The 19,170-nt window shown below is 40.8% G+C and overlaps 1 protein-coding gene across 5 annotated transcripts in view; it reads left to right on the top strand.

Moving 5' to 3' along the window:
• The window catches only part of ercc6l2 (excision repair cross-complementation group 6-like 2), a 97,438-nt gene that overhangs the window by 54,419 nt on the left and 23,849 nt on the right, over positions 1-19,170 (top strand). For all 5 annotated transcript variants that reach the window (XM_052019176.1, XM_052019175.1, XM_052019171.1 and 2 more), the window contains 5 exons: positions 632-784; positions 2,147-2,227; positions 10,715-11,873; positions 13,358-13,512; positions 17,369-17,439. In XM_052019176.1, the coding sequence (XP_051875136.1) occupies positions 632-784; positions 2,147-2,227; positions 10,715-11,873; positions 13,358-13,512; positions 17,369-17,439 (1,619 nt within the window). The remainder of the gene's footprint in view (positions 1-631; positions 785-2,146; positions 2,228-10,714; positions 11,874-13,357; positions 13,513-17,368; positions 17,440-19,170) is intronic.

Raw genomic sequence — 19,170 nt, 5'->3', positions numbered from 1 at the left:
ACACTCCGCCCCCCCCCCCCCCCCCCCCAACCCACCGCTCCCTCCTTACACCTGATCACTACTCCTGACCTCCAGGCTCTGTTCTTCCAGACTCTTCCCATTTGACCACATGACCCTAATCCTTCCTTCCTAATAATCCCGCATTCTCATGCTTAGATTGTCTCAAGCATGTATTCCCCATGATCTCTTCCTCAGACTACAAGTGAGTTTACAATTGCTCTCACTCAACAACCTACCTTCCCAACCCCAATTTTCCCCTGAACAACTCGGGGCAAAAATGAAAATGTGCAGTGTTTGCTCTATTACTCTCAAAGCTGTGGACTTCAAATGCTGCTGAAATCTGCAGTAGGGCCACACAAACAGTGGTTGTTAATGTTCAATGCATTGTCAGCGTAGTTCACCCATTTTGGTGCACTAGAATGTAGACTTCTAAATACTCAAAGCATTCAGCAAGACCCACATTTACCCACAATGATAACAGCTGCTTGAGTAAGTTTGGCAAATTAGATACCCTTAGGAATTAATGATTGTCTCAAATTAGAGCCATGTATCAGCTTTCTGAAAACTACAAAACACTGAAGCTGTATTGAATCTGAAGTTTCTGAAATATTTATTTTCTCAATTACAATAGCAACTGCACTGTGCTGCTGTTGGAAGTGAAAATGCAAGGCGTTATTTTAATGCAGTGCAAGGATCAAAGGAACATCCTGGGGAAATATTTGGAGTCCAGAATCTTTTCAGCCTTCGAATAGGGGGATCCTGCTTGACTCGGGACATCATTCAGGTGAGAGTGCAGCATCAAGCCTGCGGAATATGGTTAGAAGCAGATTTTGGTCAGAAATATTTTTAATGGCTTTCTTCTTCCAGTCACTTTTCTCTCACCCTCGCTCTCACTCACACACACCTGCCCCTGGTTCTCTTTCTCTCTCCTTCCCCCTTCTCTCCCCCTCTGCCTCCCTTGAAAACTCCTCTGCCCCCTTTCTGAAATGCAGAGCAGGAGGACAAGCCCAGCAGGTCAACATTGGGTATGTGCTCCACTCCCAGAGGGAATAAAAAGAAAAAAAAAAGCTGAGCTAATATTACAGATGGATCACTGATACAGACTGAGAAATCAAGGTACCTAATGTAGAATTCAATATTGAGTCCAGAAGGTTGGAATGCGCCCAGATGGACAATGGGGTGCTGTTCCTCAAGCTTGCGTTGGGCCTCACTGTGACGGTGCAGGATGTCATAGACCAATAGGTCAGTGTGGGATAAGAACTTATGGCAAACAGGAAGCTTGGTGTTCCTCAAACCTTGTGTAGTACAGCTTATCCCCATGGTCACCCTGGTTTTATCCTGTCAGAGACACCCTCCCTGCAGCTTAACAAGTTTCTTTTGTCTCCTTTGCAGTTCTGAAGAAAGGTCTCCAACCTGAAATATTGACTCTTGTTTCTCTTCCCACAGATGAGGCCTGACCTGCTGAGTATTTCCAGCGTTTTCTGTTTTTGCCTTATTCATTTTTGGTTGCTAGTGTTAAACATACATTGGGGCACCAGCAGCACATTTCACTCTCCATCCAGAATTTAATTGGGTCAATGGAATGGAAGTCTGGAAGCGCAGTCCAATATGCAACATTGTGCATTTATCGTGCCAGTGACCAGAGCTAAATTTTAACCCCATTGTCTGGTCATTTATCACATGGCTGTTTCTTGATCTTGTTAGTTGTGTGCAGATTAGGTGCCACATTTTATATACTACACAATAACAATAGTTAATGGGCTGTGAAGCAGTTTACACTGTGCAAAGTATTATTTAAATGTATGTTCTTTCGTATTCCTCTTTAAAATACTGCTCAGTTTTTATACCAATTGAGGTCCTTCTCCAAGGATAAAATGGGGGCAGCAACCACTCATTATAAATACCAACGAATCACTTCCTGAAATTACCTGCTGGGTTGTCACAGTTCATTGCATGCAGGAAAATAAAATGTTTAGAGGGCAATTGTAAACTCAATCAAGTGGAATAGGTTTACTTTTCTGTGGCTTCTGGTTTAGACTTTTTTTAAGAGCTTTTCAGAAACTCTTAGAACTTGCTTGTTCATTACATTACATCTCTTCTGTTTTTAATATGACTAAACCATGAGATTTTGTGTGTTTCTTTGCAGAGGGAGGGCCAAGTGGAAGCAGGAGTGATGACAGCCACTACACAGTTGAGAGAAGAACCTCCAGTGGAAAGACAGGAAACAGTGAGTTTTTTGTCATCGCATGTAGGCACGCAATACTTCACCTGAAAACCACTGAACATCAATGACCCCCAGTGACTTCCCAACCCTCTGATACTTCCCAATGCCGTGCCTGGGTTAATAGTTCACTTTCCCATAGGTTAGTGCTGCTCAAGCTCTGGGGGGGTGGCTCATCTGGAAATCAAGATAGATTTTGATTACGTAACCGTTTACAACTTGCTTTTCACAAGATGATTGCTGCTGTGTGCAGTGCACTCTGATGTATTTGCATAATCCAGGGACGTCTATATAATCTCAACATGTCTGTTTTCAGTTGATCAGTTGAGTTTGTCATTAGTACTGGTCACGGATGAGTAGATGACTCCAAACTTTATGCTCATGTGAATAACAAATATCATGGGAAACTTTGAACTGTTGTTTCCATAGCCTTTTGTACATTCCAACTGGAAAGAAACTGCTTTTGAGAACATGGGGTAGGAACATGAGGTAGGAACATGAAAAGCTCGTTTGATTATTCAGCTCTACATTTAGTACCTGCTCAAGCCATTCTTCCTTCCATCGAACAGAACTTCCCTTTCTACAAGTGGTTGAGATCCTGACAATTATTTTTAATTCTTCAGCCCAATCATAAGTTCTTTCCAGATTAAAATTTAAATACATTGATATTTGAAGTCTACACCTAATTGCCTGTTCAAACATCAGCAATAATGGGAATAAGTTGTGCCACATTTCCAAAAAAAAATACACATTGATGGAAGTAAGCCTCATACACCTCTGGAATTTTATAGTTTCCCCTGTGTTGAATAACACCTCAGGATGAATTCATGCTAATGAGATAAAACTCTTACTCACCATTATAATAACCTGTATTATGTGCACCATCAGTGTGAATGTTGCCTGTATCACAACTTTGAAACAGCAGGTCCCTTTAAAAATTAGCAGTCCACCTGCTAGTTGGAGATGTGAGCATAGCCTCCTGTGTCTGATGGCTCAGTTGTTGGCACTCTCTCTTCTAAATCTAAAAGGTTTTAAGTTCCCAAAACATGAGTATAAACATTGAGGCTGACATTCAGTGGAATGCTAAAGTTTAGCTGCACTGTCAGAGGTGTCTTCTTTGAGGTGTGACATTAAACTGAGATCCACTCGCTCGGGTGGATGTAATTGGTCTTGTGGCACTATTTCAAAAACAATCAGGGAATTAATCATTAATGTCCTGGTCTATATTTATCCCTTGGGTAAATCAATAAAACAGATTACCTGGCCTTAATCTCTTTGCTATTTGTGAGAATTCACCACTCAAGTGGAGTGCCACATTTCCTACAAGTATTTACATTTCAAAATCACTTCATCAATTGTAAATTATTTTGGGATGGCCCAAGGTTGTGAAAGATGCTGCATCACTACAAGTCTACACCTTTCTTTCTCTTTTACTCGTAATGTCTGTTTGAAACACTCTCAGTTTTATCTGGCTACGCGTAGCTGTGTTTTGACAATGCTCAGTCAAACAGTTAGAGCAAATAGAGAAGATGGGAGAAATCGAGGAGGGATGGGGATGTGGAGGAGGGATGGGGATGTGGAGGAAGAAGCGGAGAGGGAGATTTGGTCCATAGGACCTAAAATGCTATTCCTTGAAATTAAAATTATTGTTTTACTTGTGTTTGTCCACCACTCTTCTCTCTCATTCATACCATGAGCTGAATTATATCAGCAAGCCACATGAAGTTCTTTAACAAAATGAAGTTTGAAATTGAGTTCCACATTATTTTGTTATTCTAACTGCTATACTGCTTTAGTGGAAGTTAATTTCATTCTATCTGCATTCATACAAGTAACGCATGAAGACTTTCACCTTTTTGTTTAAACAACCATAAATCAATCTAAACTGTTTCTATATTTCCGTGACCATGATCCTGAGCTCCTACTTATTTGGCATTTTAATTCTCTAAATCACTCCCACCCCTTGTCTTTTGCCTTCAACATTGTTCTAGTGATGCTCACCATAAATTTAAGGAATTTGTCATTTTATTTGGCACTCTGTACCCCCTTTAGACTCAGCAAATTTGAATTGCATCCATTGCTTCCTTTTTTTTCCCCCCCAGATATCAGGTGATGGTAAATAGTTCCTTATATTACTATTTAATAAGACCCTGATGGGAGTTGCATACAGGTGATAGAAAAGGCATGTAAGGAGGGCAATGTTACGGTTGTCATGGGGGATTTCAATATGCAGATAGATTAGGAAAATCAGGTTGGTATTAAATCCCAAGAGAAGGAATTTGTAGAATGTCTACGAGGTGGCTTTTTAGAGCAGCTTGTGATCGAGCCCACTAGGGAAAAGGCAATTCTGGATTTGGTGTTGTGCAATGAACTAGATTTGATTAGAAAGCTTAAGGTAAAGGAACCCTTAGGAGGTAGTGATCATAATATGATAGAATTCACCCTGCAGTTTGAGAGGGAGAAGCTAAAATCGGATGTATCGGTATTACAGTTGAGTGAAGGTAACTACAGAGGCATGAGAGAGGAGCTGGCCAAAGTTGTTTGGAAGAGGACCCTAGCAGGGATGAAGGTACAGCAGCAACGGCAGGAGTTTCTGGGAGTAATTCAGAAGACACAGCATTAGTTCATCCCAAAGAAGAAGCATTCTAGAGGGAGGATGGGGCAACCGTGGCTGACGAGAGAAGTCCAAGACAGCATAAAAGCAAAAGAGAGGGCATACAATATTGCAAAAATTTATGGGAAGCTAGAGGATTGGGATGCTTTTAAAAACCAACAGAAGGCAACTAAAAAAGCAATAAGGGGAGAAAAGATGAAATATGAAGATAAGCTAGCCAATAACATAAAAGAGGATACCAAAAGTTTTTTCAGATATATAAAGAGTAAAAGAGAGGCAAGAGTGGACGTCAGACCGCTAGAAAATGATGCTGGAGAGGTGGTAATGGGGAACAAAGAAATGGCAGACGAACTGATTAAGTATTTTTCTTCACTCTTCACTGTGGAAGACACCAGCAACGTGCCAGAAATTCGGAAAAGTCAAGGAGCAGAAGTAAGTGTAGTCACTATTACTAAGGAGAAGGTGCTTGGGAAACTGAAAGGTCTGAAGGAAGATAAGTCACCTGGACCAGATGGACAATACCCCAGGGTTCTGAAAAAGGTAGCTGAAGAGATTGTGGAGGCATTAGTCATGATCTTTCAGGAGTGAAAGATTCAGGAATGGTTCCAGAGGACTGGAAAATTGCAAATGTCACTCCACTCTTTAAGATGGGAGGGAGGCAAAAGACAGGAAATTATTGGCCAGTTAGCCTGACTTCAGTGGTAGGTAAGATGTTAGACTCCATTACTAAGGATGAGGTTTTGGGGTACTTGGAAGCTCATGGTAAAATAGGCCAAAGTCAGCATGGTTTCCTTAAGGGGAGATCTTGCCTGACAAATCTATTGGAATCCTTTGAGGAAGTAACAGGCAGGATAGACAAAAGAGAGTGGATGTTGTTTACTTGGATTTCCAGAAGGCCTTTGACAAGGTGCCGCACATGAGGCTGCTAAACAAGATAGGAACCCATGGTGTTACAGGAAAGGTTCTAGCATGGATAGAAGATTGGCTGACTGGCAGAAGGCCAAGAGTGGGAATAAAGGGGGCCTTTTCTGGTTGGCTGCCAGTGACTAGTGGTGTTCTGCAGGTGTCAGTGTTGGATCCGCTACTTCTCACATTTTATGTTAATGATCTGAATGATGAAATTGATGGCTTTGTGGCCAAGTTTGCGGATGATACAAAGATAGGTGGAGGGTCAGGTAGTGTTGAGGAAGTAGGGAGTCTGCAGAAGGACTTGGATAGTTTGGGAGAATGGGCAAAGAAGTGGAAGATGGAATACAGTGTAGGGAAGTGTCTAGTCATGCACTTTGCTAGAAGGAATAAAGGCATAGAATGTTTTCTAAACGGGGAGCAAATTCAGAAATCGGAAGTGCAAAGGGACTTGGGAGTCCTAGTGCAGGATTCCCTAAAGGTTAACTTGCAGGTTGAGTTGGTAATAAGGAAGGCAAATGCAATGTTAGCATTCAGTTTGAGAGGACTAGAATATAAAAGCAAGGATGTAATGTTGAGGCTTTATAATGTGTTAGACCACATTTGAAATATTGTGAGCAGTTTTGGGCCCCATATCTAAGGAAGGATGTGCTGGCATTGGAGAGGGTCCAGGGGAGGTTTACAAGAATGATCCAGGGATGAAAAGGTTAATGCAGGAGGAGCGTTTGATGGCTCTGGGCCTGTACTTGCTGGAGTTTAGAAGGATGAAGGGGGATCTCATTGAAACCTACCGAATACTGAAAGGCCTGGATAGAGTGGACGTGGAGAGAATGTTTCCAGTAGTGGGAGAGTCTAGGACCAGAGGGCACAGCCTCAATAGAAGGATTACTCTTTAGAACAGAGATGAGGAGGAATTTCTTAAGCCAGAGGGTGGTGAATCTCTGGAATTCATTGCCACTGATGGCTGTGGAGGCCAAGCCATTGAGTGTATTTAAAGCAGAGGTTGATAGGTTCTTGATTAGTGAGGACGTCAAAGGATACAGGGAGAAGGCAGGAGAATGGGGTTGAGAGGGAAAAATAAATCAGCCATGATCGAATGGTGAGCAGACTCGATGGGCCGAATGGCCTAATTCTGCTTCTATGTTTTATGGTCTTACTTAACCATTACAACCCCCGTTTACCTTGCACCAGCTTTGTTTCTGCCATTTAATTGCTATTGCTATTGCTCTTCATCTTATCTTTTTTTTACTTCTGGTTCTCTGCTGGCTTGTATTTCCAACTCCTTTCGGTTCTAATCATTCACCTGAAATACTGGTGAATTATAGCTTTAGAGCTATCTGAAGCTTTTATGCTTTTAAACGGATGCCATCAGGGCTGGCAGTGCCATGGGAGTATATCAGGTGAGGGAATCAAGCACTTCTAAAAAGCGGGTGCACCGGAAAGGGATGGAGAACACCATGTAGAAGAGTAAGAGTAACCAGTCATAGGAAGCATTGCGAGAGGGGCGACTGACATTGATGTTATTGGTCAAAAGTATATGTAATATTATCTTTAAAAATCAACTGCTGAACATGGTAGCCCCCTGTTGCTTACCTCTGGCAAAGTCATCGCTGTCCTCAATTCCTTTGCTTCTGTCTCCTACCATTGTACTGCCATTGATATCTCAAGGGCCACTCAGTCAGGTACCCACAATGTACACACAGTTGGATTGTTTGCCAGGCTAACCACTTATGTCAGTTTCCTCTGTGACTACAATAGCTGGAATGAGTGGGTAGTTTGCTTTTCCTCTGACTGGCTTCCCACATGTATGTAGTGCCTTAATTGCATATAAGTGGCAATCCAAACTCCACTACAACTGCCAGGAGTTTTTATCAACCACAAGGGGCTTTCGTGTTCAACTGGTTGACTACCACATGCAGGTACATGCCAAATTTCCTGGGCAGTCATGATGCTTTTATATCACAGCAATCCAACATTCCAAACCTTTTTGTTCCAGGAAACACACTTGTAGTCTGGCTCTTAGGAAACCCCTTTCCAATTTGGCTCATGAAAGTTATGAGGAATCTCACCACAAGGCACAGGACCACTGCAGGGAAAGCTACTTGTATGTCAGAAGTCACTGAGTATGCCTTTGAAATGTTGAACATGTGCCCATTGAGGACCTCCAGATGCATGTTAGTGTGCTGCTTATGCATAATGTTGTACAAGAAAGAAGAAAATAATCTAGGCACCCCTGAGGAGAAAATTGAAAGAGGAGATACAGCCATCCTTTTGCCAGTCCAGTGCATGCATCACTGTCAGTTGTGCCTTCATAGCACAAAGATTCAATTAGTAATTTTAACTGCAAGAAGTAATGAAAGCCATCACCCCAAACCCATCCATTACTAAAGCACTCATCCAACCACAGATCCATCCACTTTTCATCCACTGAATGGGTTCTGCAGTGGATCGATATGGAAGTAGTGCCAATAAGTCTTTTTTTGTAGAGATGTATATAAGCAAGAAACTTAAACTAGCGTTTAATCAGACTCCTGCCATGTGCTGCTGTTTCCACATGGGGACATCCTTTTTGCTTTAGTAGTAGTTGAAGCAGGCTGTTCAGCTGGGTGCCCTGCATTCTCTGGATATCCAGGTCCCAAGACCACTGCCAAAGGCTGCCTTACCTGCTTTGAGCAGGGGTAGTCTTGGTCATCGGGAGAGAGGTGGCATGTCATGTAATGGCTAAGAGGAGTTGGGTGAAGGAGACAATGAGTGGGGAATACAGTGCTTTGATTTGAGTTTGCACTACGATGTGCCCCTTAGCTATCATCCTTTAAGAAGGTCATCACCACCTTACTCCTAATGTTCTGGTACAGAACCAAAGATTATAGTGGAATTGGAATGTGTAAAATATCTGACAGGCTGTTTAAAGCAGCAAAAAAATTGGCATTCAAAGTTTACACAGCTTTGGTACTGCCCTGTATAGGAATGTTGGAAGCTTCCTAGAAGCAAATGCTCTCCCTGTTGTAGGCACTCTCACAATTGCCTGATAACCCAATCCCCTACTGATCTTGTTGGATGATTCCATCCTTTCTGTTATTGCAGAGAGTGAGTGAAACATATAGGTCAATACCTTGCAAATTTGCTCCTATCTCTCACATTGTGCTCGTTAGATGCTGAACCTTTGGAATAATTGTTGTGTCCAGCTCAGCAGAGCTTTGAGAGAATTGGATTATCTGCACTGGACAATGCCACAGCTGTCTAGTATCTGCTTATGCTCAATTGTGACATGTGAATCACTAAGTGAAAACCCAAATAACTCTGTCTAGACAGCCCAGATTCTCTATCTCCACTGGTACATGGGGCTGTATGTCTGTGCGAGATGTATCTTTAGAAGGAAGGAGGTCTTCTGAAATGTTCGGTGACATATACTCTATGCTTCAAGATCTTCAAAGTCAAATGAAAGGATTTTATCATGGGAAGGTGAAAAATTTGATAACCACCATAATTATTCTTCACAAATGGCAGTCATTAATTAAATAAAGTGAGCTTGTTGGTGTCAGAGATGTTTGTAATTCTGTCATCAGGTATCAATGAGGTCCAAGTTCCATTCATCCCTATTTGGGAAAGATGTACCTATGTAGCTTACCTGTCCTGAACCCTCTGCTGGAAGGAAAAATTGGCAGGATGTCCCAAGTAGTTTGCAGAAAATGAAGTACTTTTAAGTATGGACATGTTGAAATGTAGGAAATGTGACAGCCAATTTATGCAGAGCAAGCTCCCACAAACTGCAATGTGTAAAGCAGTTTTAGTGAAGTTTGCTTAGAGATATCTATTGACTTAGGGCTCTTTGAACAAGTAGTGAGAAATCCATTATTTCTTTGTGAGGGAGCAGATGAATCCTTGGGATTAACATCTCAACTAAAAAATGGGGGCACGTTTAAAAGAGCGGCAGTTCATTAGACCTGCTGTGGAGAAAAAGTTCAATATTTTTGTAGCTGCTTGCTTGGAGCAGGATGTGAATCCATCACCCTTTAACCCAGGGACAAGAAAGCTATCAACTGAGATACAGCTGGCAGTAAAAGTTGAGTGGGTATGATGAGTTGTGTGGTGGAGTAAGGTGGATGAAAGAGAGTTCATACCACAACATGTAGGAAAGCTGAAAATTTTAATAACCACCATAATTATGCTTTACAAAAGACTCTTATTTTTTCACAACGTTTTTATTAAATGGCTGCCTTAAAAGCATCCAACATTGAGGTGCTCTGCCCTTGCGCACCTCTTCAGCTGCCTCCTAAAAAAACTAAATCCTACTATTGACTGCAGAACCACTAAATCAAGGAGGTATCCTGCCTCTGCAAGACAGTCCGAGTCCTCTGCAAGACCCTCCTCGTCCTCCAAGTTCCACTTATACTCTGGCCTTTCAAATAGTGGATGGAATCTCATTGTGTGAATGTATGATATGTTAACCCCACAGTTTGGAGACATGAAAGCCATAAAAGGAAAAAAGACCCAATCGTGTCAAAATCAGAGAATCCAACTTACTAAATTTTTTTTATAAGATTTCCTTATTAGTCACATGTACAGCGAGACACACAGTGAAATACATCTTTTTGCGTAGAGTGTTCTGGGGGCAGCCTGCAAGTGTTGCCATGCTTCCGGTGCCAACATAGCGTGCCCACAACTTCCTGACCCATACGTCTTTGGAATGTGGGAGGAAACCAAAGCACCCGGAGGAAACCCATGCAGACACAGTGAACATACAAACTCCTTACAGACAGCGGCCGGAATTGAACTCGAGTCGCTGGTGCTGTAATAGTGTTATGCCATCCATGCATTTCTGAGCTGCCTTTCCATTAATATTTGACAATTAACTCTGTTTCTCTTTCCAGAGATACTGTCTGATTTGCTGAGATTTTCTCAAATGTTCTGTTTTTATTTGTATGTATTGTTTGGTACACCTTTAAATGTTTGATACTCTCTTTAATGTTTAGACCACAGACACCGGAAATATAATGGGAGAAGAGAACCTGGACTTGTTGATGCAACCTAATAAAGGAAATAGGGCAGCCTTGAGAAAGTCGGAACAATTTTTTGACTTCAGTAGTGACAGCGAAACGGAGCCTTCAAGTGTGGCAAAAATGAAGAACAGTAAAATAGATTCAGTAGAAATCAGTCACCGTCTGGATACTGGTGGACAGCTCACTTTAGTCCAATGTGGGTTTTCCAGATTCTTTGACAGAAAAGCAAGCAGTGGTGAGGAATCCAGTGAAAGTGACTGTAGTTCTGATGGTGAAATGTTAGAGAAGCAGAGCACAGAAATAAGCACAAGCTTGGGTGCTGCTGTGGCACAGGGAAAGGACATGCCTGGTTACCTGGCTCTAGATATCCAATCGGATGCTCAACCAATAAAAGGGGATTGTGGGCATACTAAGCAGGCAAGGCAGAACTGCTGCTCTTCCACTGAATCTGAAGGAAAGGCTGAACCAGCAACTGACGTGGGAGCCACTAACAGCAGAGAAGAGAATGATGTGATCAGTACTTCACGAGTGTTGGGACAAAAGAAAAAAACGCTAGTCGAGAAGAAATCTAATCTCAGCTTCCTGTCTACAGATTCAGAGGATTCAAACAATGAAAATATTTCCAGTAATAAAAAGTCTTTATTATCCCTTAAAAATTCAGATTGCATTAGTGCGAAACCATGCATTGTTGACGATTCTCCCAAGATAACAAAGGGGAAACCCTTGAGCTATGTTGCCAAACTGAAAACACAGTTGAAAGAGAAAGACAGCATCAGTGATGAGTCAGATGATGTTGAAATATCTACAGAGTCATCAGACATAATGTCCAATCCATCAGATCACAGAGCTGAAGTAGGCAGAAGAAGCGTTAACAGTAATTCTAGAGCTATTGTTAAAAAAAGGACAGCACGATACAACATTGAGGAATTTTCATCCTCTGAAGATGACATTCCCACCAAGCAGACCCGATTAAATGCAGACAATGAGATGAATAGAAGTAATAGGAAACAAGAATGCAAGAAAGTTCAGTTTGGATCTCACAACAGGCCGAGTGGAATTGCCAAAGATGAAACTGTACCCAGGCACAGGAACAGTGACAGGGAGCAGTTGGCATCAGTGGACAAACTGTTGGGTAACTACAGATCTTTCATTTAAAGAGTGAAGTGGTCAGGATGTGTGTTGTCTGTCTATTGCGAAGATTTTATGTCTGTGAGGGATGAGAGTACATTACAGATGAATCGTACACTGGCATTTCACAAGAACTATGTTAGGATGACACTGAAGCTACTTTGCACTGGCACTAAACTTGGAGGGAATCAACTGTGAAGGACCAAAGTGACTCAGAATAGAAGCAGACTAATATTTTCAACTCCTGAAGTTAGAAAAACAGTATTTTTTCAGGGCTAGACTTTGCCTGATTTTATGTTATAAATGAAGTCTAACAATATCATGTTTAACTAGCACAGGCATTGCTCCTGCTGCTACATTTGTGAGGCCCTCTTCTTAAGAGCTCCAAATTAGGAGGCTAAGGAACCCTTGGCACATACATTATGTTTGCTGGCACACAAATGTACTTCAAGTCTGGCCAGTTCAGGATTCTTTTGCAACCTCTGTAGACAATCAATCAAATCTTAAGGTTTTATTTCACATTAGATTTTTATAAAGGAAAGCACTGTGGAGCAAAGAACGGCAGGGGTGCTCCCAATCAAGTACTCTTCACAATCCTGGTGATAAATGTAGAAAAGGGCACCAGCAGCTCACCTGAATAGGGTTGCCAATTCTGTTTGGATATCTTCCTGGACAATATATCACATGGCCACTGTCTGCCTCAAATCATCCTGTCCAGTCACGTAGCCATTTTTACGGGGTTGCTTGCAGAATTGTTTAGAGGTTAATCTTCAACTCCTGGAGACATCCAGACAATGAAGATTGCCAACTCTGACTCCAAATATGTAGATAAGGTTCGATCACGGTCTGATCCTTCAGTGTTCTTGGGCTGTCCACTTCAGGCATATGCTGCCTTTGAAGCAGCAAGAATAGACCCAGAACTGTCCCTATAATTGTAAGGGTGCTCCAGTTGTGGTGTGTGTGCACTATGAAAAGCTTAAAGTTATGCATTAATTAGAATTGTTCAGTGTATTTAATTACAGCTGGTATAGGGTCAGGTCAGCTCTAAATCAGAATAAGGTCACTCTGGCAAAGACTTTTTAAAATAATGCTTCCAATGAGAGAAATTTTATACAATCCTTATCCTTGCAAAATAAACAGTAGATATTGATAAATAAACCAAAAGTGTAAGTACTCTGCGTTTATCAAGGAGGGTAGGTTTTAGGTTCAGACTTGTGGTCTGGATAATCAAGAGATACCTTGCTGCTAGAAGTTCTTCCACTCAAGCATGGTTTCATCAACTATGGAGCACTTTGGTACATTTTAAGCCTTTTATCAGTAATAATTTGAATTTCACCCAATTGGTTGAAAACAAGAAAAGGGGCAAACCAGAAGAGTTAGTTCTCTATGAAACAAGATAAATCACATGATTTGCTGAAGGACACTGGCAAATTTTTTTTAAAGCAGCAGGGATTGTTGATAACTGATATTTAATACTTCAATTAATAGGCGATGTACAAGAAGTGGCTTTCATTCATTCAAACCAACGTGTGGTTGGATCTAGCAAGGCTGAGAACCAAATGACCCATACCGCAATTCGTGATGTGTTTGAACTAAAACAGAATTCCCAGATTCCTGCAAACATCGCCTGCCATACAGGTCAGGTAAGCCTTGCACTGAAGGGAATCATCTTGAGATCTCCCGTAACAGGAATTGAAAATGTAAATAAAATACCAACATCTTGTCAAGAAATAAAACTGAAACCTTCAGAAGTACACTTTATATAAATACACATTTTCGACCTATCGCATATTTCTGATGTGTAACACATATAAGTGATTAGTGCTTCAAGTTTCCAGTATAGTATTTATTGGTCTGGTTTATTACTGTGTGCCCTTGACCTTTAAAACTGCTGCCTTCAGTTCTTGCACTATCTTGGGCAAATCTTTTTATGTCAATCAACATGTTAATCACAAATTTGTAGTATTGTATTAATAAAGTTATTTGATTCTCAGAATGAGAGTCTATAGAATTTTCCGTACAAAATTCTGCAGGGAATTAGTAATGTTTCTGAGATAATCTGGCTAAATTTTAAGAAGTTTGTTTTGTCCCTTGAAATGTGCATTTCCTGCTCAGGCAATCCTTTTAAGTGATTAAGAGGTGAAAGGACACTTTTATCCACAATTATTGTAGTAATATTATGTTTTTTATATAGAAAAAAGTTTATTTTAATGAAAGTACATAACCTTAGAGCAAGGGATCTGTTCAGAGTGCAGGATATAAAAGTAAAATCTGATCTGACCATGGCCAATCCAAATCTGATCTGAGCCTCAGAACGTAACCAGTTTTGATAACCAAATTCAAAACATATACAGTGGTATGCAAAAGTTTGGGCACCCCTGGTCAACATTTCTGTTACTGTGAATAGCTAAGAAATTAAAGATGACCTGATTTCCAAAAGGCATAAAATTAAAGATGACACATTTCTTTAATATTTTAAGCAAGATTACTTTTTGATTTCCATCTTTTACAGTTTCAAAATAACAAAAAAGGAAAAAAGCCCGAAGCAAAAGTTTGGGCACCCTGCATGATCAGTACTTAGTAACACCCCCTTTGGCAAGTATCACAGCTTGTAAACACTTTCTGCACCCTTTTTTGTCCAAACATACCTTTGCTCATTGCAGGCAAGAAGTTCTATTTTAACTTAATCAGTCCACAGGACTTGTTTCCAAAATGCATCAGGCTTGTTTAGATGTTCCTTTGCAAACTTCTGATGCTGAATTTTGTGGTGAGGACACAGGAAAGTTTGGAGAAAAAAGGGTGCAGAATTTCATGAAAAGAACACCTCTCCAACTGTTAAGCATGTGGGTGGATCGATCATGCTTTGGGCTTGTGTTGCAGCCAGTGGCACGGGGAACATTTCACTGGTAGAGGGAAGAATGAATTCAATTAAATACCAGCAAATTCTGGAAGCAAACATCACACCGTCCGTAAAACAAAAGCTGAAGGTGAAAAGAGGATGGCTTCTACAACAGGATAACGATCCTAAACGCACCTCAAAATCCACAATAGACTACCTCAAGAGGCACAAGATGAAGGTTTTGCCATGGCCCTCACAGTCACCCGACCTAAACATCATCAGAAATCTGTGGATAGACCTCAAAAGAGCAGTGCTTGCAAGAGGGCCCAAGAATCTCACAGAACTAGAATCCTTTTGCAAGGAAGAATGGGTGAAAATCCCCCAAACAAGAATTGAAAGACTCTTAGCTGGCTACAGAAAGTGCTTGCAAGCTGTGATACTTGCCAAAGGGGGTGTTCCTAAGTACTGACCATGCAGGGTGCCCAAACTTTTGCTTCAGGCCCTTTTCCTTTTTTGTTACTTTGAAACTGTAAAAGATGGAAATAAAAAAAGTGATCTTGCTTAAAATATTAAAGAAATGTGTCATCTTTAACTTTATGCCTTTTGGAAATCAGGTCATCTTTAATTTCTTAGCTATTCACAGTAACAGAAATTTTGACCAGGGGTGCCCAAACTTTTGCATGCCACTGTAATTGCATCCTGTCAGGTTTGGGTCATGTAGCCAGGCTCGAGAAGGGTGGAAGTTGGGGTGATGGACTGAGGAGATTGTGCTAATGCCCGCCGTGTATATATGGTGCATTCAGGCAAAGAGGGGGCAGGAGTTACTTGGGCATGTTAACCTTCATCCCTCTAGGCAGCAGGCTGTATTTTTTATCACCATTTTGTGATCAGTCTATGACCCACCCATTAGCTCTGGATTTGGGGGCTCAGATATAATGAGTTTTGCTGCTGGGTTCAGGCTCCACCTTTGGGCCTGGATTCATGGTTCAGCTGCAGTGATAGCTCACCATCAATCCCATCTTAAAGGAGTTACCAATCAGCTCACTCCCTGCAGATTTTAATGTGTTGACATATGTTCCCTATTGTTATTACTGAACAATGTAGAATTTTTTTTTAAGCTCTTGAACTTAAAAACTTATTACTCTTTGGTACCTGACCCAAACCCAACATATTTCATCAGTTTCCATTGGGCTCAGGTCAGTAACTGAATTCTAATAAAGGATGGGAGGTAATAGGAGAACTCTGATCATAGAATGATGGAAGAAGGCTATTTCGTCCTTCGAATCTGCAGTAGCACTTTTGGAGTAATTCAGCTGGTTTCAATATTCCTCATTCTTTACTTAATACCTCTGTAATTTCAGCTCTAACTTATTTATTCCATTTTCTTTTGTAGGTAATGGTTTACTATTGAATCTATTACTAACTACTCTACCAAGCGGTACATTCCAAATCCTAATGTTGCCCTGATATTATCCTAAAGCTGTGCCTTCTGGCTGGCAACCCAATAGCTGTCAAATCAGATCTTTTTTACTTCCTGAATCCTTCATGTTTTTAGATATCCCTATCACATTTCTTTGAGGGGAACAATTCCAGCTTTTCCAATCTATCCATATAACTGTAGTCTCTCATCCATCAAAAAAAATCCCTGTACCAAGAGTGTTAGATTGGCCAAAACTGGATTAATCTAGTGTTCCTCAACTTGCACATTTTGAAAGTTTATGTCTATAACCTTAGACATATAGAATCAGAACTTGATGGTGCTAGCAAGCCTCCCACACTTACCTCAGGGCTATGTGGTAAGTTTAGACTTGTCAGTGTGGACTTGCTGCCCAAAGCAGTCCTGATTCAAAATGGCAAGGCCCTGTATAGTAGCAGGACCTTGTGTGTCATGTGCAGACCAGGTAAGTCCTGCCATGAAGCAGCTGAAAAAAAGCCATGACCACTATCTGTGCTACACCCCCAGATTCAATCAATTGGTATTGGTTTATTATTGTCACTTGTACTGAGGTACAGTGAAAAGCTTGTCTTACAAACCAATCGTACAGGTCAATTCATTACACAGTGCAGTTACATTGAGTTAGTACAGAGTGCATTGATGTAGTACTGGTAAAAACAATAACTGTAGAGTAAAACTGTACAGAGTAAAGTACAATTGTCAAATCCTTGAAGATTTTAAATGCTTCAAGAATCACTTTTTTTAAAAAAACTATGAGAAATGATATAACAATTATATTTAATAATTACTTTAAAACATAAAACTCCTACACACTTAAAATATTTTTAATTGTTTGAAGGTATTTTTAAGTGTGTGAAGTCCAATCTAATGCAACAGTGATTGACTTGTAGCACATAAAGGAAAATCAATTAGAAAGCATCTTATTTCAGATTTTGCATTGAGGTATCTTACTTGACTTAAGAATTCTAAACAATATGGGGTGACATTTTTTGTTTGGATCAGCTACTTCTTTATCTGGAGTTAGCAGCAGACTGAATCCCATGGAACCTTTATGACTACATCCATAAAAGTATTTAACCTCTTGTTCTAAGTGCTTCATGAAGCTAGTCATGTACTTGATTCCCCTCAAAAATGCTTTCATCAACACCAAACAAATGAAGGTCAGAAGTTAACACACCTGTCACTTGTGTATCCTTCTCCACAGACATACAGGAAGGACCAACGAGCAGCTGGCACCAGCACCTTGATTAGGGATGCACCCAAAGGGGTCTGTAGGTGAGTGAACTAGAAGACTGAAGTCAAAGGTCAAAAAGGCCCTGCTTACTCTCTGTTAAGGCAGCTGAACTCATTATCTCTTTGCTTGGTCATATGATACTTTTACCTAACGATGACACTATAGGTGCTGCTTTTGTACTTGCAAGAGTCCAAGAAGAAATTGAACACTAGTAATGTGATCTTTTTAGTCCAGACCATTCTTGATTGGCATGCTGACCTAATGTATTTGCCAAACGGTGGGACAGCAGCAGAATACATGTACAGGAAATACTTAGCCTATTCTTCCACTGACCATTTTGTTTCCATTCAGGTTGTTAAAGCATTTCATAGTTGTAAAGATGTCAGAGTGCAGGACCTGTCAAAGGCAGTGACAGCTGCAGAGCCAGGCTAGGAATGCAGACTGAGCTTCATTTTGAGTGGCGGGCCAGTACTTCTCTAAACCATTGTGTTTCCTGTCATTTCTGATTACATTGTCGTGTCACGTCCTCTGTGAATCTGGTCTTTGTAAGGAAATTTGTACAGGATTTCAGGCTCCCTTTTTCATCGTCTCACTCTCTAGATCACCGATTCAAGAAGCCTTGTTTTGACAGGCATCACCATCATACAATAATTGAGCAATGATGAATGTGAAGGCAAGGCATGAATTGATTATGTGGTAAATGACAATTGAGCCTTTATTTGTAATCATGTGTGAGCCTAAAGGCGGCATATGTGTTATGGTCAGTTTTTTGTTTGTGTTCAGCTGTTCATTGGTGTTGTGCTGAATAATGCACACAGCCCACACAGGTTCTGAAGGCTGGGTTGCAGATACAGGCAGTCTCTGCTCAAGACCTGGTGGTGCAGCTGTATAAGCATTCCCAACGAACACTTTTTTTTTGCCCACCATCAAAGAAGGAGCTTGCAAATAGGATTAGCGATGGATCTGAAAATAATGCCAACATGTTAAACTGGAAGTAGTGACAGGAAACGTACTGTTTTATTGCTGTAATTACATTGCCAGAGTAAGGGAATACATTAGAAAAGTATTGAATATCTTGCACTGGAGGAAATTTTACACTCCATGCACATTGCTAACTGAATAAAAAGCACTGGATCTCATGTCTGACTGATAATGAGAAGGTCGGAGGAAGCCTAAGATCAAGAGAGTTGGAAGTGCTAGTAATGATTCGATGTTTTGTTATTAATGTGTGTTAATTGGCAATAAGGCTTTCTGCTTCATCCTGGTTAGATAAACATATATGTGCCCAGAAACATGTTCTGCCTCACAATGTTGAAGGTTTTTCATTTAAATCAGCAGGAGAATTTACAGACCTTAGGCTCACCCATTCAGTCCAGCTGGGATTACTGACCACGTTGACGTTTGAATGGCTTTGTATTTGTTAATCCTGAGCTTTTGCCATCTAGTGTGTTCTCACTGTACGTGTGTTGTGACCTAAATAAACAGACATTTAGAAGCTGCTTTGAAGTGGAGGTTAAACTGAGTGAGTTGGCTGCCATTTGGGGGACTCTGAAAAATACCTCATTATTTTCAAGGAGTAAATGTATTTTATTAATTTATGTTTGGGAAGAATATGATGGTTTAGGTCCATGTATTTATGCAGCAGATGAAAGGATGGAGCAAATGTAGACATTGAAAAATATCACAATCTCAATAATGCATACAGTGTAACTTTCCTCCTCCATCCCATCCCTCCCTCTCCCTCTCTTCCTAACCCCCAACCATGTCTCCAA

This window comes from Pristis pectinata, chromosome 7 (assembly GCF_009764475.1).
Source record: "Pristis pectinata isolate sPriPec2 chromosome 7, sPriPec2.1.pri, whole genome shotgun sequence".
Classification (NCBI taxonomy): domain Eukaryota; kingdom Metazoa; phylum Chordata; class Chondrichthyes; order Rhinopristiformes; family Pristidae; genus Pristis; species Pristis pectinata.
The sequence above is the reverse complement of the archived record's forward strand: the minus strand, read 5'-3'. Positions and strand labels throughout refer to the sequence as shown.